This window comes from Lampetra planeri, chromosome 38 (genome assembly GCF_965212315.1).
Source record: "Lampetra planeri chromosome 38, kcLamPlan1.2.h2, whole genome shotgun sequence".
In the NCBI taxonomy this organism is placed as follows: Eukaryota; Metazoa; Chordata; class Hyperoartia; order Petromyzontiformes; family Petromyzontidae; genus Lampetra; species Lampetra planeri.
In genome coordinates, this window is record NC_136144.1 from 11,209,704 (window position 1) to 11,233,616 (window position 23,913).

Consider the following 23,913-nt stretch of genomic DNA (forward strand, 5'->3'; position numbering starts at 1 on the left):
CCCGCAATGTCACGGCCGGCCTGTCTGGAACAGGTACGACAGGCGCTCTAGCGAGATCAATGGACGCAGGCAGGGGAGAGTCAGCAGCAACAGACCCCGGCAAGGCAACATTGGGGGATGACGCATCATGTAAGGGAGCAACATATGGTTTCAAGCGCGACGTATGCACAACCCAGCGACGAGACCCAATCTGGACGCGTGCTGACTGTGGGTTGGGAACCGCAATGAGGCGTACGGGACCATGCCAGGGTTTGTGCAATTTCGGCGAGGTCCCCGGACGTACCTGTGGACAATGAAGCCAGGCTAGGTCCCCAACCTTCCAAGGGCACTCCCCCTCAGACCGTCGCGCATATCGCTCGTTCCGGGCCTGGGCTTTGGCCGTAGCCACGCGGGCATTCTCCCGCGCCTCCGTGACTCGGCGAACCGTGTCCTGAATGTATTCAGGAAGTGGTTTACGAGGTCCCTTCACCCCAGTTCCCAATTGCACATCCACCGGCGGCACGTTTTCCCGACCATACATAAGGTAAAACGGCGAATATCCTGTAGCCGCATGAGGCGTCATCCTGTATGCCGAAAGCACCCCGGGGATGTGCAGATCCCAATCTGATTGTTGTTCACTCACGGTATGGCAAAGCATGGCAGACAACGTCCTGTTCAGCCGTTCAACCATACCATCCGTCTGCGGATGGTATGGGGATGTCCGTACTTTCTTAGTCCCAAGGCCCGCGCACACTTCCGCCAATAATTTAGAAGAGAAATTCCTGCCCTGGTCCGTGAGGAGTCTCTCAGGCGCCCCCTTATCCATAATATACCCAAACAAAAAGGCGTCGGTAATGGCCGCGGCCGACTGATCGGGCAACGGCCAGGCCATCGGCCAACGGGAGAGGTACTCAACCCCTACCAGCAAATATTTATTACCCCTCGCCGATGGTGGAAAAGGTCCCAATATGTCCAGCGCCACCAATTCATTGACTCGAGACACCTGAATCGACTGGAGAGGCGGCACGTAAGGATGTTTTGGCGGCTTACGTTGTGCACACGCAGGGCACGCGCGCACGTGCCCTACGACATCTGTCGCCATGCCGTGCCAAAAATAATGACGTTGCAACGTCAACAAGGTCTTCTGCACCCCTAAATGTAAGAGAGTGTCACAATGGAGGGTTCTAATCAACTCGAACCGCAAGGACGTTGGTACCACCAGGCGCCAACGTTCCTGGAACCCCTCCCGCCACATAAGCAGACCATCTCGGAGAGCGGTTTGCGGCCCCACAGCCGTACTCGGACTCCCATTGTCCTTAGCAGACCGCTTCCGCAAGGACACCAATGACTCATCCATCATCTGTTCCCGGATCCAGACAGACCGCGGCAGATTCAAAACCCCGTCAGCCGGTCCCGGTTCCATCGGAGTGTCCGACTTCTCGACGGCCAACGTGAGCGGCTGAGGGGGGTTTGGAATCGGCGAACACCTATGCGTCCCCGACTCACATTTACAAGGGGCGCGCCGCGGTAATCTGGAAAGTGCGTCAGCGTTCGCATGGCGCACTCCCTTCCGATGTTGAATTTGGAAGGAAAATTCCTGTAGCGTGTCCAACCAACGTGCCAACTGTCCGGATGGCTGGTCAATTTTAAGGGCATATTGCAAGGCCGCATGATCCGTACGCACAATAAAAGAACGACCGTAGAGGTATGGTCGAAATTGCCGTAGGAAAAAAACAACCGCCAATAGTTCTCTGCGAGTGACACAGTAGCGGGTTTCCGCAGGAGACAAGACTCGGCTACCATACGCCACGACACGCTCTACACCCCCTTTAGACTGTGATAACACCGCCCCAATACCTGTGTCACTCGCGTCCGTATCAAGAATGAATGGGTGATCGAAATCGGGATAATCCAATGTTGGGGCCGTGGCCAATAGATCACGCAGACTCCGAAAGGCCGCCTCCTCCGGCTGTCCCCAAACAAACTTCCGTCCTTTACCCGTAAGGAGATGCAAAGGCCTCGCAATCGTCGCAAAACCCGGCACGAATCTTCGGTAATACGAGGCAAATCCCAAAAACCGCCGAACATCCCCCACGGTGGCCGGAGTCGGCCAATCCCGGACGCACGCCGTCTTTTCCGGATCCGTGGACACTCCCTCAGCGCTCACGATGTGCCCCAAATAGCGGACGGACCGTTGCAGTAGGTGACATTTCTTTGGTTTGAATTTCAATTTGGCAGAACGCATCCTCGTGAACACTGTCTCCAGCCGCGTCAAATGTTCATCGAATGTGCGGCTGAAGACAATGATATCGTCCAAATATATAAGACATGTCTCCCACTGCAACCCCGTCAAAACGAGCTCCATCAATCTTTGAAATGTAGCAGGGGCCGCATTCAATCCCATCGGGAGACAGTTGAATTGAAATAACCCCTGCGGCGTACGGAATGCGGTTTTCTCCCGTGAGGACTCGTCAAGGGGAAGCTGCCAAAATCCCGAAGAGAGGTCCAGTGTGGAAAAGAACTTAGCCCCCGACAATGCGTCGAGGGAGTCATCCATACGCGGCAGGGGGTACGCATCTGCCACCGATATCTTATTCAATTTGCGGAAATCAACACAAAATCGCAATTTGCCATCCTTCTTCTTAACCAAAACGACTGGAGCGCCCCATGGGCTGTTAGATGGCGATATAATGTCCGCAGCCAACATGTCTTCCACTGCCCCCCGTACGTGTTCTCGCTCCGCAGGACTCATCCGATGCGAATTTAATCGAATAGGGGCAGCATCGCCCGTCTCAATGTGATGGTAAAGCAAGGAAGTGCGGCCCAAATCCAAATCATCGGAGCTGAACACATCGGAATATGTCAACAACAATTTACGCAGCGCACCACGTTGCTCCATGGACAGGGAAGAATTTTCGTCACATAAATGAGCAACCCAACGATCATCCGAACTCCTTGGCTCGGAAACCCCAGCAACAACTCCCCGGCTATGTGGACAATCATGGGTCGCAAACGCCGTAGTGGCATGTGCCACAACCGTACCGGCCGGGACACGGACGTTTTCTCCCCCCGCATTAAGCACCTGTAAAAACGGTAATTGATCCGGCCGGACGATGGTCTGTGCCCCCACTAACGCCAACCCGGTTGATATCGTGGCGGACGGTGACAACAAGACCCCTACTGCTCCTAGCCGATCAGGCAGGGGCTTCCGATACCGCAAGGGTATAAGCATCTGTGTACCAGGTGGGATGTCCACAGATGCGACGGACAGCGCCTGCACTTGTACGGCCGAAGCAGGTCGCCCCCAGGGCGACGGCAGGAACGAGATTTGACGGCCCCCCGGCAGTTCAATACAATTCTCATTGATTTTGATCAAAATGGGCATCTTAGCCAAAAAATCGGTGCCTAACAAACAAGGAACCGCCAAAGATCTCGATATCAACACAACACCCGAGGCCGACACATCCCCAATAGATATCTTAGCATCCACCTGACCCACGATACCCATGCTACCCCCGTTCGCAGCGACGCACGACCCATAAACCGGACGCACAGCCCCCGACGGAATGCCCAACAGATGGAAAATGACATCCGATATAATAGTCGCAGACGCCCCCGAGTCAACCAAAATGCGCACGTCCACACCTTGTATGGACCCCGGTACAGTGGACGAACCCGTAGCGGCCGCGACAACTCTCCGTGCCAATTTGCGCCACTGCGTAACTGAATGAAAAGGCCCCGTCGATGGCCTTTCTTTAACAACAACAATAGGATCGCGCAACACAGGTGGTGGGTGAGGTGGAAAGCCTTGCCGAGTGTCTGGTGCGTGCCGACATGCCTGTTTCGGAGGATCTTTAGCCGACTTGACCGGTGCCGAGGCCTCCTGCTGCGGCGGAGCCGGGAAGCGGGCCCAGCAGTCTCTGGCGTAGTGGCCCCTACGCCCGCAGCGGAAACATTCGGCCTCGTTGCGCCGAAGCGCAGGCCTCGCCTCCTGACGGCCCCGTTCTGGTAGCACCGCGCGCGGTCTCGGCCCGCCGCGTCCCGTCCATGGAGCGGAGGCGGCCGTCAGTTGTTGAGGGCCCCGGTCATCCGGAACATAGACGGCCTGCGCAGGGTTCCACCCCAACGCCTCCCCTTCTTTGACGGGCCCCCCCGTCCACGCCGTCACTTGTTTCCAGCGACGGAGGTTGAATTGCGCATCGAGACACTTAGCAGCCATCCGGGAAGTTAGCTTCTCATGCCCACACACAGGCATGGGGATCCCTAGATCCCGAGACAGCTCCAACATTTTCCCTAATATGAGAGGCTCAAGCAGGTCCTGTGGCGTCTCAGGATAAGCTGCCATGGCCAGCTCCAGCACCGCACCCCTGAACGCCACGGGCGACTCCTCTGATGCTCGTTGTCGTTGAGCGAATCGCCGATGCGCATCATCTGGTGGCTCATAAGCATCGGCCATTTCTTGAAAAACACCACATAAAGTTGCCTTCTTATCGGTCGCTATGGAACGGAAGAATCGGACAGATTCGTCGTCCAGGAGAGTCGGCAACACCTCCAAAGCCTCCGCATCGGTCCATCTTGCTGTGCGTACCGCCGCCAAGAAGCGGCAGGCGAACGCGCTCCAGTCCCCACCGACGGAAAATTCTTTAACTGTTGTAAGGTGGCGACTCCGACTCCTCTTCCCGCCGTCTTCCAATGGTGGTGGTTGTGATGGCAAATTCAAAATGGCGTCGGCCCGCGGCGTGGCCAAGATGGCGGTTTGGCGCCACGGAGCGCGCAAAATGGCGGCCTCTTGCCGCGTGGGCAATGGCGGCGGCAGGACAGGCAACGTGGCGGCCCGCGGAGCACCACTTGCATCATCCATCGTCCCTGGCGCGACGAGATGGCATAGATGCGCCAGGACGTCCTTAAGTGCCTCCAGTTGTACCGCCATCGCTTGCCATCGTTGATCCGCGTCTGATGATGTGGACGGACCCGCCACCGCGCCAACATCCTCCACTCCTGTTCCCGTGGTCGCCTCAGCCGGGCTCTCCTCCACCACCCCAACAGGATCCGTGGTTGGAGGGAGTTCGTCGTCGTCGGACGAAGAAGCCGATGCAGGCGCCGGAGTAACTTTCTTCCTCACTTGTTTTGACATGCCGTTGCACTTCTGACGCCAGTGTAATAAACGACTGGACCACGATGTCTGTCTCAGTGTCCTTTATTATTCGGTTCGTGCTGTACACCCACACGGCTGTCTTTACTCCGTAGCTTCTCCACGGTGCTGACTCCAATGTCGGCCCGATCCACAACAGCAGCTCCGCTGCTGTTTCTCTCACACAGCCCCCCTTGGCTGTCTCTCTGCTGCTCTTCTCCCTCCGCAGCTCTCACAGCTTCTTGCTCTCTCTCTCTCTCTCCGCAGCTCCTCCTGGCAGCCACACCGCTGCCTCTAACAAGCAGCCCCCTCTCTCTCTCTCTCCGCAGCTCCTCCTGGCAGCCACACCGCTGCCTCTAACACGCAGCCCTCCTGGCTGTCTCCTCCCCAGCTGCACACCACTCCGCAGCTTCCTCTTATCTTCGGGGTTGGCTCCCGATGGCCGTCGGCGCCCCCCCTCTCCACACTTGCCCGCGTGGCCTCACTCTTTTCCGCTCACACCCCGACTGCCTTCCCCTTCCGGTTTACCCGCTTAAAGCCCCGAACCTTCCCCCCACGTCACATGACTCCACCCCCCGTGACGTCACCTCCGGAAGGTCGCTTACGCCCGCATTACATATATATAGAAATGTCGCCCAGTGATTGTGCCTGAAGTGTGAGAAATAAATAAGAAGCCCTCTACGCGCTGTGTCCCGCAAGTCGCTCGCTACGCGTACAAGGATGGCTCGTCGCCACCTCTCGCGTGCCGGGCGTGGGGGGCGCCAGCAGCACAAGGGAGTGGTGGCTCTCTACCACGGGGTTCCGGGGACTTATCGCTATCAACGCTTTACAACAGAACGGAGGCCTCTCCAGGGGATGCTAATATTTCGGCCGGTCTCATTTCGTACAGCATCATCCGTGTGATTTGCATCACAGGACGCTGTAATTTATGATAAAGGTTTTCGGGTTAGATCGCCTAAGTATAAATGTTGTGTCAAAACCCTCCACCACCCGACAGAGACATTTAGCAAGGCATTTGTCACGTTAACAAAACGCCAATTAGTGACTACTTCAGCCCACCGGTGTGTCGGAGAGTAAATCCACAACATTTACAATTTGAGTACCGTGACGTTTTGCTGGTAATTACATCAACCAGCATCATCGGGCGATTTGCCAGAATAGTGAAGCCATCCACGGGCTTCCGCTCTTACATAGAGCAGCAGCAGGAGGGCGACGGCGGTTGCACAGATTTCTAACGGAGGCACGGCAACGCAGCCAGGACCGGACCTGTACATTGCCATATTTTGGCCAACTCCCTGAATAATGTTTATAACGTAGCGTGGGCAGAGCCACCTTCCTCACCAACCACACAGACCTTTGACCACCCACCACCACCACCAAATAAACCACCACCACTCACCTCGCCATGTCCCCCACAGCCGTCTCTCTTCTTCTACTGTCGCAGTTGCCGCTCCACCACGTCGACACGTGTGTGTGTGTCTGCGTCTCGCCGAGTGTGCCCTGGGAGAGGGAGGGAGACGTGCGTGATGCAGAGGGGGGGGGGGGGTCTCCGAGTCGACGGATTTTTAACTCCCAACCACCACAACAACAACAACAAGACTGTTCAGGGGGTCGATCGGCAAATGCTTGCGGGCACCCCAGAAAGACAAAACCACACAAGGGACACACACAGTGGGGTAACATCATGCCCAGTTCACACTCACACACACAGTGGGGTAACATCATGCCCAGTTCACACTCACACACACAGTGGGGTAACATCATGCCCAGTTCACTTACACACACAGTGGGGTAACATCATGCCCAGTTCACACTCACACACACAGTGGGGTAACATCATGCCCAGTTCACACTCACACACACAGTGGGGTAACATCATGCCCAGTTCACACTCACACACACAGTGGGGTAACATCATGCCCAGTTCACACTCACACACACAGTGGGGTAACATCATGCCCAGTTCACACTCACACACACAGTGGGGTAACATCATGCCCAGTTCACACTCACACACACAGTGGGGTAACATCATGCCCAGTTCACACTCACACACACAGTGGGGTAACATCATGCCCAGTTCACACTCACACACACAGTGGGGTAACATCATGCCCAGTTCACACTCACACACACAGTGGGGTAACATCATGCCCAGTTCACTTACACACACAGTGGGGTAACATCATGCCCAGTTCACTCACACACACAGTGGGGTAACATCATGCCCAGTTCACTTACACACACAGTGGGGTAACATCATGCCCAGTTCACTCACAGTGGGGTAACATCATGCCCAGTTCACTTACACACACAGTGGGGTAACATCATGCCCAGTTCACTCACACACACAGTGGGGTAACATCATGCCCAGTTCACTCACACACACAGTGGGGTAACATCATGCCCAGTTCACTCACAGTGGGGTAACATCATGCCCAGTTCACTCACAGTGGGGTAACATCATGCCCAGTTCACTCACACACAGTGGGGTAACATCATGCCCAGTTCACTCACAGTGGGGTAACATCATGCCCAGTTCACACTCACACAGTGGGGTAACATCATGCCCAGTTCACACTCACACACACAGTGGGGTAACATCATGCCCAGTTCACTCACACACACAGTGGGGTAACATCATGCCCAGTTCACTCACACACACAGTGGGGTAACATCATGCCCAGTTCACACTCACACACACAGTGGGGTAACATCATGCCCAGTTCACACTCACAGTGGGGTAACATCATGCCCAGTTCACTCACACACACAGTGGGGTAACATCATGCCCAGTTCACACTCACACACAGTGGGGTAACATCATGCCCAGTTCACACTCACACACACAGTGGGGTAACATCATGCCCAGTTCACTCACACACACAGTGGGGTAACATCATGCCCAGTTCACACTCACACACACAGTGGGGTAACATCATGCCCAGTTCACACTCACACAGTGGGGTAACATCATGCCCAGTTCACACTCACACAGTGGGGTAACATCATGCCCAGTTCACACTCACACACACAGTGGGGTAACATCATGCCCAGTTCACACTCACACAGTGGGGTAACATCATGCCCAGTTCACACTCACACAGTGGGGTAACATCATGCCCAGTTCACTCACACACACAGTGGGGTAACATCATGCCCAGTTCACACTCACACACACAGTGGGGTAACATCATGCCCAGTTCACACTCACACAGTGGGGTAACATCATGCCCAGTTCACACTCACACAGTGGGGTAACATCATGCCCAGTTCACTTACACACACAGTGGGGTAACATCATGCCCAGTTCACACTCACACACACAGTGGGGTAACATCATGCCCAGTTCACTTACACACACAGTGGGGTAACATCATGCCCAGTTCACACTCACACACACAGTGGGGTAACATCATGCCCAGTTCACACTCACACACACAGTGGGGTAACATCATGCCCAGTTCACACTCACACACACAGTGGGGTAACATCATGCCCAGTTCACTCACTCACACAGTGGGGTAACATCATGCCCAGTTCACTCACACACACAGTGGGGTAACATCATGCCCAGTTCACACTCACACACACAGTGGGGTAACATCATGCCCAGTTCACACTCACACACACAGTGGGGTAACATCATGCCCAGTTCACTCACACACACACAGTGGGGTAACATCATGCCCAGTTCACTCTCACACACACAGTGGGGTAACATCATGCCCAGTTCACTCACACACACACAGTGGGGTAACATCATGCCCAGTTCACTCTCACACACACAGTGGGGTAACATCATGCCCAGTTCACTCACACACACGGACAAAGTCCTCTTCTGTGCCTTACAAAATGAAATAATTGTCTACCCACGTGACTTTACCGAAAGAACCAAAGGGTATGGATTCCTGCAGTCAGCAACGCTTCAAATCAAGACTGAAGTAGCGAAGTGTTACACAGCAACAAATAATAGTACTACCAACACCCTCAAAGAGAAACACATATACATGTTCTTAGGTTTTTTCTGGTAAAGTCACGTAGAAAGTAAAATAAAATAAAAACAAAAATCACGACGTTTCGGAGGCAACACAAGTCTCCGTCATCAGGTGGGACCGTCACAGCCAGATTAGCTGTATCAAGTGAGGCAATGATTCAAGATGTAATCCCTTAAAAGCGAGTTGAGGGGGGAGGGAGAGGGAGGGGGGAGCTCATCAGACTATGGTAGCCAATGAAAGGAACGTATCGGGAGGGAGGGGGGGCGAGGCCAAAAGGGTGGGCGATGGACGTGGAAGCGCTTGTGCGCCAGCGGCCAATCAGGGTCAGGATCGAACCCACGACCTCCTGTAGACCAGGCGAGGTAGTTAACATCTCCTAGTCACCGTGATGATGAGACACGCAAACTCCACATATACAGCAGGTATCGTCAGGGTCGGGATGGAACCCACGACCTCCTGTAGACCAGGCGAGGTAGTTAACATCTCCTAGTCACCGTGATGATGAGAGAGACACGCAAACTCCACATATACAGCAGGTATCGTCAGGGTCGGGATGGAACCCACGACCTCCTGTAGACCAGGCGAGGTAGTTAACATCTCCTAGTTACCGTGGCGCCCCAAAGACGAACCAAGGGCGACTTCCAACAATTATCCGATGATTGTTGCTGCTGCTGCTGCGGATGAGAGATGATTGTGGCAGGGCCATACCGTCGTGTGACACCCACTCGGCTCCTCTCTCGGTAGCTAGACTGTGCCCGAGCCCAGCACTGGGACAAAGGTCATAGTGGGTTGTCCCCTGGGGGCATCGATGAGGGTGGGCGGCGCAGTTGTGGCCATCAAGTGACACGCGCACGGCGCGCACGTGACTCTCACTCATCACCATCACACCTCACTCACACACCATCACACACCACCATCACACACACACTCACACACCACCACTCACACACACTCACACACCACTCACACACACCACCATCACACACACTCACACACCACCACTCACACACCACCACTCACACACCACCAATCACACACCACTCACACACACCACCATCACACACACTCACACACCACCACTCACAAACCACCATCACACACACCATCACACGCCACTCACACAGAGGGGCACAGTTCGCCGTTTCTCGTGTGCCTCGACCCCGCTGTTGAAGAAGGCGGCGGAGACTTTCGCCGCCGGCGCTTCAGCAGCCCAGTGGTGGGGGGCCGTGCGTGGTGGGGGGCCGCGTGGTGGGGGGGCGCGTGGTGGGGGGCCGCGTGGTGGGGGGCCGTGCGTGGTGGGGGGCCGCGTGGTGGGGGGCCGCGTGGCCACAGCGGCCACGACTCGCGGCCCCTGCGGCTCTCGCGGGCTCCACTCCCCCAGCCGCAGTCCTCGCGGAGGGAGACGCGGCGCATTCCCCACCGCGTCCTCTCTGTGTTCTCGCGCTGAGGCGACAGGTCGCAGCGAATGAGACAGACGAGACAGCCCAGACAGCGTAGACAACGTAGACAGACGAGACAACGTGGACAGCACAATGCAGAGCAGGGGACACGCACCAGGCGGGGGGGAGGCAGGGACGAGGGGGGGGGCAGGGACGAGGGGGGGGGCAGGGTCGAGGGGGGGGCAGGGGAGGCGGGGGGGGGGCAGGGACGAGGGGGGGTGCTCACCAGTGAAGTGGCTGCGAGCGGTTTTGCACTTGAGTCTTGAGCTGAGTCAGCAAAGAGGCTCGCGGTTCACCGCGGTCCCTCACCGACCCTCGCACGAGGCGGCTGGCGGGACGGGGGTGCCACTTAGGGGTCCCGGTGAACTGTCTCGGGTGTCTCAGGCGGCGTTGGTGGTTGTTGTTGTGGTGTCACGTGGCTGCGCTTTGGGTTCGCTCGACGATATTGACAACAACAACAACAAATTCGCCTTTGTTTATTCCCTTGTGGTGGTGGTGTCGCCGCGACGATGATGTCTTCTTATATTTATGAATCATGCATGTCAATGTCATTTATATGCAGACATTAAGGGCCCCCCCCCCCCCACTTGTGGTGTTCGCGCCTGACCGGCTCACGACTTCACCGGATACCCAGAGACGGTGAATTCCTGCAGCCACGAAAGCTTTCAGTGAAGATTCATTCATTTATGTTTCCGCCTTGTCATGGCACTTTGTAGGATGAACGTTGAACTGCTCTGTAGTAATGACGAGGGCTTGACAGCTCTGGCACTACCACCACTCACCACCACCACACTGTCACCACCACCACCACTGTCACCACCACCACTGTCACCACCACCACTGTCACCACCACCACTGTCACCACCACCACCACTGTCACCACCATCACCACCACTGTCACCACCACCACACTGTCACCACCACCACCACTGTCACCACCACCACTACCACCACCACCACTGTCACCACCACCACTGTCACCACCATCACCACCACTGTCATCAACACCACACTGTCACCACCGTCACCACCACCACCGTCACCACCACCACCGTCACCACCACCACTATTACCACCACCACCACACTGTCACCATCACCACCACTGTCACCACCACTGTCACCGCCACTCCGCTGGTGTCTCCTCTTGCTGCCACCCCTCGTGGTGTTGTGGTCTGTGCCCTCGTGGTGTTGGTGTTGTGGTCTGTGCCCTCGTGGTGTTGGTGTTGTCGTCTGTGCCCTCGTGCGATGGGATCGCGCCGCGTGCCGCACATTCGCGGCATTCGTTTGAAACGCCGCCTACCCTCGCTTCAGAGATGTATTCAAGAATGTCTCTTGGTTACATGTTTTGTTTATCATACAAACTAAAAAATGATCACGTTTTTTCCCGTAAGCCCTTTTAGTTTTCGTAGGCCCTAGGCGAGTGCCCACTGCTGTGGACAACACGGCCCCGGTGAGTGGGTGAGTGGGCATACGAAGAATGGCCCCTGAAGTTCACACCGAGACCCATCGACTTGCAGAGACTCATCCAGAGATCTGTAGATTCACATACAGAATCATACACCCACAGCAACCCATACAGAGATCGATAGTTTAACATACAGAATCATACACTCACAGCGACCCATACAGAGATCGATAGTTTAACATACAGAATCACAGCAACCCACACTGGCATCTATAGATTTACATACAGAATCATACACTCACAGCGACCCATACAGAGATCGATAGTTTAACATACAGAATCACACAGAGACCCATACAGAGATCGATAGTTTAACATACAGAATCACACTCACAGAGACCCATACAGAGATCATTAGATTCACAGAGACCCATCGACTCAGGCAGATATCTGTATGAAGGAGGCATCATCAAAGCAATACACATTGCTACTCCTGACACAATTATCTGGCTCAACCACTTCAACATAGAATTACTTTGTAATGTTCGCATTCTGGCGTTTTCTGGTCTAACACTGGTGCTGGTGGTGGTGAGGCAAGCACATAAAGAAGGTTGTCTCTGGTGTAGGCCAATCCGTTTCAAAGACAACGTATTATCATCAGAGCATTTCTGTTTGTAAGCTTTGCCAAATGTACGTGTGGTTAATACAGACTTGATGATACCAAGAAAAATGTTTCTCTATTTGGTGCTTGACATCTTAACGCCTCCTGTTTTATTGCCAGAAAGGGTATAAAAGCTATTATTAGTATTCTTCCATAATTGTTTAATACACAAAAACATGTCCCACAGATAACAACATTACAGTTGTTGCCACAACATCAGCCACACCAAGAAGGCGAACACCAACGAAAGATCGGCAAGTGCAATTTCTCAAAAGTCGAATACTCATCGGATTTTTGTTCATCTCGCTGATAATTCGCAACAACTTGAAGCACTCAGGCCCCGGGCGGGTTCCCACGCTCGGTGGTCAGCAGCAGCTGTGGCCCCGGTGGACACGCAGATTGTGGAGGAGCCATCGTGACCTTAACACGCAGCAGCAGGAGGCTTTGGCGACCAATATCCATAATAGAGGGGGGTGGGGGGGGGGGTTGGGGGCGGGGACCATAGTCACGGAGCAAACGGCGATGTGAAAAACATTTAACCAAATGATCATGACGCTGATGAGGTGGCACACCACACCCGATTGTTTGGTCTGCATTTGAAACTGTGGTGGTGTCAGGGATGACGTTGGGTTATGCGGTAGCTGTGGTGTGAAGTGTCACGGTGGTTGTGGTGGCTACGTGGTTGCGGCGGATACAACGGTGGTTGTGGTATCGGTCGTGATGTCGGTCGTGGTGTTGGTCGCGATGTCGGGAGTGATGTTGGTAGTGGTGTCGGTTGTGATGTTGGTCGCAATGTCGGGAGTGATGTTGGAAGTGGTGTCGGTTGTGATGTCGGGAGTGATGTTGGTAGTGGTGTCGGTCGCGATGTCGGGAGTGATGTTGGTAGTGGTGTTGGTAGTGGTGTCAGTTGTGATGTCGGTCGTTGTATCGACTGTGACGTCGGTGGTGACGTCGGTGGTGACGTCGGTCGCGGTGTCGGTGGTGGCGCTGCTGGTGGGGTTTGGCTTGGGCCGCCTCTTTGAAGGCACGAGCCCCCCGTGTTTGACCTGAAGATTCGGGTTCAATCCCCGCACCTGTTCATGCAGCTCCTCAAAATCAGCGTTCACATGGATTGCCTAAACAAACACACAGAGACAAAGATTACCCGGTGGCGTTAGCAAACTGTTGGGGTTAAGTGCGGTTTAGTGAGCACCCATGAAGGCCGGTACACGGTGCCAATAGCGCTGTTCACACGTGAGCGGTCACATGTGACGTGGCCTGGTGGTCGCGCGTTCGCCACTCGCTGTCGAGGTTCACTCGTACCAGAGAGACTAAAGAACAACGACCCTGAGCGCACCCACATCAAGCGGGACATCAAACCGCATCGAGCGTCCGCGGCGCAATGAGGAGGCACCGCTGCTCTTCACCGACAGTCGCTGCAAGCACGATGTTTTTTACATTCACAAACGACCAATTCACAGGATCCATGGGGCCGTGGAGAAAACAACCCGACGCTCGGAGCCGGTGGCTCACCGTGAAGTCCAGCCTCTCGAGCGCACACGATGAGTTCTTGGCGGCCGTGAGGACCGCAAAGCAGCCAGCTGACTGCATGGGGTTCCTGCCCATCTGTGGAAGGAGGACACGAGCATGAGGCACGGCAGGCATGGAGGTACAAACACAGGGACATGTGGACACGAGCACACAAGGGGAGACAGGATCTTTGGGGTCACGGAGACGCAAGCACACGGGGTCATGGGGTACTGGGATCACATGCACAGGAAGACGCAGGCTCATGAGGACACGGCAACACAAAGACACGGATATAATAAAACCACTATTGTGATCAGGGTGTTGTGATGAGATAGCTGAGCGTTGTGTATGTATGTGGTCATGTGCTGCGATGAGGTGTGAGATGAGATGAGTCGAGTGATGAGGTGTGTGGCGAGGTGTGTGATGAGTTGAGTGATGAGGTGTGTGATGAGTTGAGTGATGAGTTGAGTGATGATGTGTGTGGCGAGGTGTGTGATCAGGTGTGTGGCGAGGTGTGTGATGAGTTGAGTGATGAGGTGTGTGATGAGTTGAGTGATGAGTTGAGTGATGATGTGTGTGGCGAGGTGTGTGTGTCTAGGTGATGCGATGAGCGACGAGGAGAGTGACGGTCTCACGGAGAGAGTCCGCAGGGTGGAGTTGAGCTGCAGGCACTTGGCGAGGAGCACTGCGCCCTCGGGGTTGATGCGATTGTTACTGGAGATGGGGGGGGGAGATGGAGGGGTTGGGAGGGAAGGTTGGATGAGGGGTGGGGGACACACATCAGATGTCAGCAGCGGTGGAGACACGAGGAGGAGCCGTGTCCGTGCCGCCGTGTCGGCGTCGTGTCACCTGACGTTGAGCTCCTCGAGGACGTCGTTGGTCTTGAGCGCTGCCCCCAGTGCCGAGGCTCCCTCCTTGCCCAGGCCGTTGCTCGACACGTCGAGCACACGCAGCACCACGTTAGCCTGGACACACACAAAGACAGACATCTCCCGTGTAGCCTCAACACACTGTTAGGGCGAGTGCTGTTAACGAATAGCACCTTTTAAGGCCGGCACGGCACACGAAGAGGTGGTGTGGCCAGCGCCACGCCCGGCCGCCTTTGTCTCCCCATTGGTGAAGTTTACACACCGCTACACCAGGTACTCATATGTGGCTGAATCGACCTAGAGGAGGCCCAGGACCGGTTTAGATAAACGTCACTTATGTTTGCCATGAGCGTGTATCTAGGTGTGTATCTGGTTGTGTATCTGGTTGTGTGTCTGGTTGTGTATCTGGTTGTGTATCTGGTTGTGTATCTGGTTGTGTGTCTGGTTGTGTATCTGGTTGTGTATCTGGTTGTGTGTCTGGTTGTGTATCTGGTTGTGTGTCTGGTTGTGTATCTGGTTGTGTATCTGGTCGTGTATCTGGTCGTGTATCTGGTTGTGTATCTGGTCGTGTATCTGGTTGTGTAATTGGTTGTGTATATGTGCCACTCGTAGCTGTACTCACGGAGAGCCCCTTGGCCAAGGCAACCGCACTTGGCCCTCGGATCTCGTTCCAGCTCAAGTTGAGCTCCTTCAGGCCGGAGCTCTCGCTGAGCAGCAGTTGCAACCAATCACCTGTCAGACAACGTCTCACGTGACCCCTGTGCCTACTCAGATATTGACACAATCTGTGAAAACGGGCTTTAGAGCTCATAGGATTTCTCTGGTATAAGTAAAAATTCTGATTCAATGTCAGGTGACACATCGATACTGCTACAATGTCTCCTGTACCCCCCATGATTCTAGGATGTCCCCCCGTGTCTTTGTGTGTCCCCGCGTGTCCCCGCGTAGGGGAAGGTAGATACCTGAGCCGCGCCCCAGCTGGTTGTGAGCGAGGCTGAGCGAGCAGAGCGTGTGGTTGGTGGCAAGGGCTGTGGCAAGGGCGGCCCCCGTGGAGTCGCCCACGCGGTTCCCGTCCAGCACGAGGCGCGTCAGCGTCGCGTTCTCCAGCAGCACGGGCGCCAGGGCCGTGCCTCCCGCGTCGCCCAGAGCATTGTCCCGCACGTCCAGGTCTACCGCCGGTGCCCGGTGTTCACGGCAAAGTAAAACAATATGACAAAACACAGTTTTGTCCATGATGACCGTGGCATTGCCCTTGTCGGCTGAGAGGATTTTATAATTTTTATTTGTATTCACTTTATTCTTATTTTTCTATCTACGTGACTTTACCGAAAAAACCAATGGATAAGACAAAACATCTCCTTCCTGTATCTGTCCCATCAGATAAAGTGTCTTATTGACACATCCCGTTGGCAACACGGCCTTCTGGGAGTGCATCATTTCAGCGGCGTTGGTTCAACGCAAAGTCCTCGGCGGGATCAGACTTGCCGCTGAAGTTCCAAATGTTTACAGGCAAGGGCCCTCCTTGTTAGACGGCAATCATGGTTCTTCATTGACATGCGTTACCTTCAATATATCATCCGCATCTCTCCACGTTACCCATCGTAACACGTTGCCCCTGGTTATCCTGCACGCCCAGCCTCGAATGTGACCCCGCCTAGCACAGTTGCTAACACCCCGGGCCACGGTGGCCACCCTTTCCCACTGTGGACCAAACAAGGACGAATTTTTCCCATTTGGCCCACTCCCCCTATAGAAACCCCGTGCTAAGGTTCGGCACGGCAATGATAACGGTACCAGATATTGGCACAAACCGATTCCCGCCACCCGAACCCAGATTTCAAATTTGCCGGACCTGGCGGCGACCCTGGGCCCACGCTCACTCTGTACGGACACGTTCTCTCTCAGCATGTCCGCCAGGTACACGCCCCCCATCGCTCCCGCACAGTTGTCCCGGAGGTCCAGGCTTGTCAGCGATGTGTTGCTGACGAGCGACAGGCACACGGCGTGGACGCCCTGCGCGGAGCGACAGGCGTGACACAACGCGATGACGTGACAGGTCGCAACAAACGCACGGGTGGCGCGGTGACGCGACGGACCAGGTGATGTCTGTGACGGGCCAAGGAAGTGGCGCCGATGGGTGAGGCCGGTATGCAATGGGCGAGGTGATGTCACAGTGGGCAAGGGGGTGGCATGATGGGTGAGGGGGTGGCATGATGGGTGAGGCCGGTATGCAATGGGCGAGGTGATGTCACAGTGGGCAAGGGGGTGGCATGATGGGTGAGGGGGTGGCATGATGGGTGAGGCCGGTATGCAATGGGCGACGTGATATCACAGTGGGCAAGGGGGTGGCATGATGGGCGAGGTGATGTCACAGTGGGCAAGGGGGTGGCATGATGGGTGAGGGGGTGGCATGATGGGTGAGGGGTGGCATGATGGGTGAGGAGGGTCATGATGGGTGAGGGGGGGTGTCACGTGGGGCCGTCTCGCCTGGGGCCCCAGGCCGTGGTGCGCGAGGCTGAGCTGCGCCTCGTGCATGTGCCGCGAGAAGAACGAGACGGGCACGAGACGCAGCTGGCGGCACGCCTCCTCGTACTGCGCTCGCGCCCTGTGCACGCCCAGCGCACCGGGGCCACCCACTGCAACAACAACGTCCACAACAATGTCCACAACAATGTCGACAGCAACATTAATCGGGGTGCCCCGGTGGCGCGATGTTATCTCCCTCGCCTGGTATGAACAGAGGTCGTGGGCTTCATCCCGACCCTGACGCCTGCTGTATATTTGGAGTTTGTGTGTTCTCTTCGTGGTCGTGTGGATTTGTATCCGGATCCTCCGGTTATTGCCTCCATATTTAGAAACATTTTTGGAGTATTTGGCTGCTATAAAATTCCACGCGATAAGCCACTTCGTTCAGCTATCATTTGTGGCCAGCTTCTGAAAAATAATTATAGAGCTCAGTGGGGCCTTACCTAGTAAAATCAAACAGTTTAATAATATCAGCATCATCAATGTCATAGCTAAGTGCTCGTTCATAGAACTGAACGACGCTGTCAGTGAAAATGTACCGCCAGTGGCTCTGTGTTGTGTGCACACACACACACGCACAAAGACCCCCCGTATAGCTTTAACAGACTGTTGGGGCAAGTGCTGTTATCGAGTAGCAACTATGAAGGCTGGAACGGCACACGAGGGGGTGGGTGGCCGGCACCACGCCCGGCCGCCTTTGTCTCCCCAGTGGCGATATTTACACACTGCACCAGGTACTCATTTGGTGCTGAGTAGACCTAGTGGAGGCCCAGAACCGGTTCGGATAATCTTCACTGATATTGGCCGTGAGCGGGAATCGAACCCGGGTCGCCGGGTTCGTAGCGCAACGTGCTGACCACTCCACTACCGCTCCCCACACACACAGACACACACACACACAGACACACACACACAACAGCGGTGACGTCACCACGACGCTTGTGCCAGGCCATGTGCACGTTGAGGCCACGTGAAGTGTCGAATGCCCGCTGGCAGGAGGTCACGGGGCAGACCCAGCAGGTGCCACGGGTCGACTGACTGAGACGACCGAGATGACTGGCTGATGCACCACCTGTGCCCCCTACTGTGCCAACTTGCTGTGCTTTAGCCACCCGGCGCTCCGCTCGTTGTTGTGAGCGTCGCGCCTCCGCCCTCCGTTGTTGCTGGAGGGCGACTGCCTCCAACTCTCCAGTAGCGTCCTTCACGAGCCTCCTCCACTGAGGCCGCCGATCTTGACACCGGTTTGTTTACCATTCATCAGCAAGTCCACTCAGCTCTAAATCTGCGCACACACACAGCACGTGCTCGCACCTTCACCCTCCAGGTCGGTGTCCCAGCCCTCATCCCCCTCAGCTCCATCGCCCGCATCGTGAGCGATCGTCCTCCCCTCGGTGCCCTCGCTCTCCCCACCATCCTCACGCGCTCCTCCTCCTCCTCCACCATCGGGGCGCTCCGAACCGTGGAAGCCGGCACTGCGGCTCACCTCCTGCACCACCACCAACAACAACCACCACCACCACCCAGGCAGATCCACAGTCACCTACATCAACCACCAACAACAACCACCACCACCACCCAGGCAGAGCCACAGTCACCTACATCAACCACCAACAACAACCACCACCCAGGCAGAGCCACAGTCACCTACATCAACCACCAACAACAACCACCACCACCCAGGCAGAGCCACAGTCACCTACATCAACCACCAACAACAACCACCACCCAGGCAGAGCCACAGTCACCTACATCAACCACCAACAACCACCACCACCCAGGCAGAGTCACGGTCACCTACATCAACCACCACCAACAACCACCACCACCCAGGCAGATCCACAGTCACCTACATCAACCACCAACAACAACCACCACCCAGGCAGAGCCACAGTCACCTACATCAACCACCACCAACAACAACCACCACCACCCAGGCAGAGTCACGGTCACCTACATCAACCACCACCAACAACCACCACCACCACCACCCAGGCAGATCCACAGTCACCTACATCAACCACCAACAACAACCACCACCACCCAGGCAGAGCCACAGTCACCTACATCAACCACCAACAACAACAACCACCACCACCAAGGCAGAGTCACGGTCACCTACATCAACCACCAACAACCACCACCACCCAGGCAGATCCACAGTCACCTACATCAACCACCAACAACAACAACCACCACCACCAAGGCAGAGTCACGGTCACCTACATCAACCACCAACAACAACAACCACCACCACCAAGGCAGAGTCACGGTCACCTACATCAACCACCAACAACAACAACCACCACCACCCAGGCAGAGCCACAGTCACCTACATCAACCACCAACAACAACAACCACCACCACCAAGGCAGAGTCACGGTCACCTACATCAACCACCACCAACAACCACCACCACCACCCAGGCAGACACACAGACACCTACATCAACCACCACCAACAACCACCACCACCCAGGCAGATCCACAGTCACCTACATCAACCACCACCAACAACCACCACCCAGGCAGACACACAGACACCTACATCAACCACCACCAACAACCACCACCACCACCCAGGCAGATCCACAGTCACCTACATCAACCACCAACAACAACCACCACCACCCAGGCAGAGCCACAGTCACCTACATCAACCACCAACAACCACCACCACCCAGGCAGAGCCACAGTCACCTACATCAACCACCAACAACCACCACCACCCAGGCAGATCCACAGTCACCTACATCAACCACCAACAACAACCACCACCCAGGCAGAGCCACAGTCACCTACATCAACCACCAACAACCACCACCACCCAGGCAGAGTCACGGTCACCTACATCAACCACCACCAACAACCACCACCACCACCACCCAGGCAGATCCACAGTCACCTACATCAACCACCAACAACAACCACCACCACCCAGGCAGAGCCACAGTCACCTACATCAACCACCAACAACAACAACCACCACTACCCAGGCAGAGTCACGGTCACCTACATCAACCACCAACAACAACCACCACCACCCAAACAGAGCCACAGTCACCTACATCACCAACAACAACAACCACCACCACCAAGGCAGAGTCACGGTCACCTACATCAACCACCAACAACCACCACCACCCAGGCAGATCCACAGTCACCTACATCAACCACCAACAACAACAACCACCACCACCCAGGCAGAGCCACAGTCACCTACATCAACCACCAACAACAACAACCACCACCACCACCAAGGCAGAGTCACGGTCACCTACATCAACCACCACCAACAACCACCACCACCACCCAGGCAGACACACAGACACCTACATCAACCACCACCAACAACCACCACCACCCAGGCAGATCCACAGTCACCTACATCAACCACCACCAACAACCACCACCACCACCCAGGCAGAGCCACAGTCACCTACATCAACCACCAACAACAACAACCACCACCACCAAGGCAGAGTCACGGTCACCTACATCAACCACCACCAACAACCACCACCACCACCCAGGCAGACACACAGACACCTACATCAACCACCAACATCAACCACCAACAACCACCACCACCACCCAGGCAGACCCACAGTCACCTACATCAACCACCAACATCAACCACCAACAACAACCACCACCAACCCAGGCAGAGCCACAGCTACATCAACCACCACCACACAACCTACACACTTCCACAAGACAAAGATCCCCCGTATAGCCTGTAACAGACTGTTGGGGCAAGTGCTGTTAGCGAGTAGCACCTATGAAGGCCAAAACGGCACGAGTGGGGTGGGTGGCCATCAACACGCCCGACCGCCTTTGTCTCCCTCGTGGCGATGTTTACACAGGCCGAGTCGACCTAGGTGTGTGTAGATGGTGTGTACACGTGGCGTGTGTGTGTGTGGTGTGTACACGTGGTATGTGTGGTGTGTGTGTGTGTACACGTGGTGTGTGTACACATGGTGTGTGTGGTGTGTGTGTACACGTGATGTATGTGTGGAGTGTGTGGTGTGTGTAGATAATGTGTACACGTGGTGTGTGTCTGTGTGTGTCTGTCTGTGTGTGTGTCTGTGCGTGTAGATGGTGTGTGCACGTGGTGTGTGTGATGTGTACACGTGGTGTGTGTGTGGTGTGTGTAGATGGTGTGTACACGTGGTGTGTATACCTGGTGTGTGTGTGGTGTGTACACGTAAGGTGTGTATACGTGGTGTGTGTGGTGTACACGTGGTGTGTGTACACGTGGTGTGTGTGGTGTATACACGTGGCGTGTGTGTCTGTGTGTCTGTGTGTGTGTGTCTGTGTGTGTGTCTGTGTCTGTGTGTGTGTCTGTGTGTGTGTCTGTATGTGTGTCTGTGTGTGTGTCTGTGTGTGTGTCTGTGTGTGTCTGTGTGTGTGTCTGTGTGTGTGTGTCTGTGTGTGTCTGTGTGTGTCTGTGTGTCTGTGTGTGTGTGTCTGTGTGTGTCTGTGTGTCTGTGTGTGTGTGTGTGTTGTACTCCGTACGCGATCGCTGACGCCGCCGCGGCTGTGTGGGTGGCCAGGCCGACTCGGGTGCGAAACCTCGTCCATGCCGAGCGGACGTCCCACCCTCCCCGAGACTCTCACCCGAGTCTCAGTGTCACCCCCCAAGTCTCTCACCCCCCAAGTCTCTCACCCCCAAGTGTCACCCCCGTGTCTCAGTGTCACCCCCCAAGTCTCTCACCCCCCAAGTCTCAGTGTCACCCCCCGTGTGTGGCTCTGAAGAAGCGTCTCGGCCTCGCCACGCGTCGCCATGGAGACGGCGCGCGCCTCTCCTCTGCAGCCACAAGGCGGCGCTACACACCGTCTGTTACCATGGCAACTTAAACTCGACATACACACCGTCTGTTACCATGGCAACTTAAACTCGACATACACTAAGGCAGGGGTCGGCAACCTACGGCTCCGGAGCCGCATGCGGCTCTTTACGGGCTGCTTCTTGACGATATGTACGTATGTACATAGATGCATTGCGGCTCTTGAAATACTGAATTTTGTACCGAATTGGAAAGAAATGGCTCTTCTTGTTATTTTGGTTGCCGACCCCTGCTCTAAGGGGTAACCAGTAGCTACTACACATGTGTAGCTACCAGAGGTGGGACAAAGTCATTGTTATGCAAGTCCAAGTCGAGTCGCAAGTCATCAAATTCATGACTCGAGTCTGACTCGAGTCCAAGTCACATGACTCGAGTCCACATCTCATAGGTGGGACAAAGTCATTGTTATGCAAGTCCAAGTCGAGTCGCAAGTCATCAAATTCATGACTCGAGTCTGACTCGAGTCCAAGTCACATGACTCGAGTCCACACCTCTGGTAGCTACTACACATGTGTAGTAGCTACTACTACTACTACACATGTAGTAGTAGTAGTAGCTACTACTACTAGTAGTATCTACTACACGTGTAGCAGCTACTTTTGCTACGAGGATAATCCGGCACTGGTTCAGGCCCATACATCCACCACCCCTCCTCTCAAGATCCCGAAGGTCCGGTCATGGTGCAAAGTCTTCTCCGTGTCCCAGCAGCGGCTGCTCGTGACCCGTCCACCAGGTGGGGCTGCTGTGGTCAGTGACCTCTTGATGGTGTCCTCATTGAGGAAAACCTTAACAATGATGTTGGCCTTCATGGAGGGCTTTTAGGTCAGATCGAGTAAATATATAATTGTGTCGTTACACCCGCCACCATCCGACACAGCCAACTAGTAAGGGTTGTCACGTAAACATAACGTGCCAATTAGTTACTAGTACAGCACTGGTGTGTAGTGTAGTGTATAGTAGTGTGTAGTGTAGTGTATAGTGTCGTGTACATTGCATAGTAGTGTGTAGTGTAGTGTCGTGTATAGTGTAGTGTATAGTAGTGTGTAGTGTATAGTGTAGTGTATAGTGTAGTATACTAGTACAGCCACGCTGGTGTGTTGGAGAGCCAAGCCACAACATTTACAATCCGAGTACGACGTTTCGCCAGTAACTACAACTAGCTTCATCAGGCGACAGCCAGATTTGTTGAGAAGTCCAACTGTTTCGTTCCAGACACGGAGACACATGGACACACAAGTCCACGTGTCTGTATTGTGTCTCTCAAATTTAGCAATCTCTGGAAGAACGTAATCAACCGGGTAGGGTGTTGACTGTTGTGTTAGCAGACTGTGTTGTATTGCATTACATTTCTAAGTTTGTTTTCTCATTCATTCTGTCAAAACCAGTGGAGTTTTCCTTGTATTGAATTGATGCTGCTGAAATGATGTGCTTCCAAGAGGCTATGGGACAAGTAGTAAGGGTAATACATATTTTTATATTAACAGATATGAAGAGGCATGTGATGTTTTTGCTATGACTTCAAACTTCTGCCAGGGCACCGTTCAGACA

General features: G+C 54.8%; 2 protein-coding genes across 7 annotated transcripts in view; both read right to left on the reverse strand.

Annotated features, from left to right (window-relative positions):
* LOC144731320 (thiamine transporter 1-like) overlaps positions 1-11,042 on the reverse strand; it is a 31,218-nt gene extending 20,176 nt beyond the window's left edge. The window contains exons 1-3 of one of the 6 annotated variants that reach the window (XM_078612384.1): positions 10,774-11,034; positions 10,229-10,551; positions 6,510-6,610 (exon numbers count right to left, since the gene is read on the reverse strand). In XM_078612384.1, coding sequence (XP_078468510.1) covers positions 6,510-6,517 — 8 coding nt within the window. In that variant the 5' untranslated portion in view covers positions 6,518-6,610; positions 10,229-10,551; positions 10,774-11,034. Of the gene's footprint in view, positions 1-6,509; positions 6,611-9,716; positions 10,048-10,228; positions 10,552-10,773 lie in introns of those variants that run through there. The other 5 variants (XM_078612383.1, XM_078612378.1, XM_078612381.1 and 2 more) reach the window with 5 other exon arrangements.
* A 1,350-nt stretch (positions 11,043-12,392) lies between these two features.
* On the reverse strand, positions 12,393-22,162 carry LOC144731170 (uncharacterized). The gene is made up of 10 exons (XM_078612135.1): positions 22,034-22,162; positions 18,831-19,005; positions 17,481-17,629; positions 16,533-17,006; positions 15,956-16,295; positions 15,616-15,725; positions 14,974-15,089; positions 14,760-14,838; positions 14,128-14,220; positions 12,393-13,730 (listed from the first exon to the last, which is right to left on the reverse strand). The coding sequence occupies exons 1-10, from the start codon at positions 22,097-22,099 to the stop codon at positions 13,290-13,292; spliced, it is 2,043 nt and encodes a 680-aa protein (XP_078468261.1). The 5' UTR covers positions 22,100-22,162; the 3' UTR covers positions 12,393-13,289.
* Positions 22,163-23,913: the final 1,751 nt, after the last annotated feature.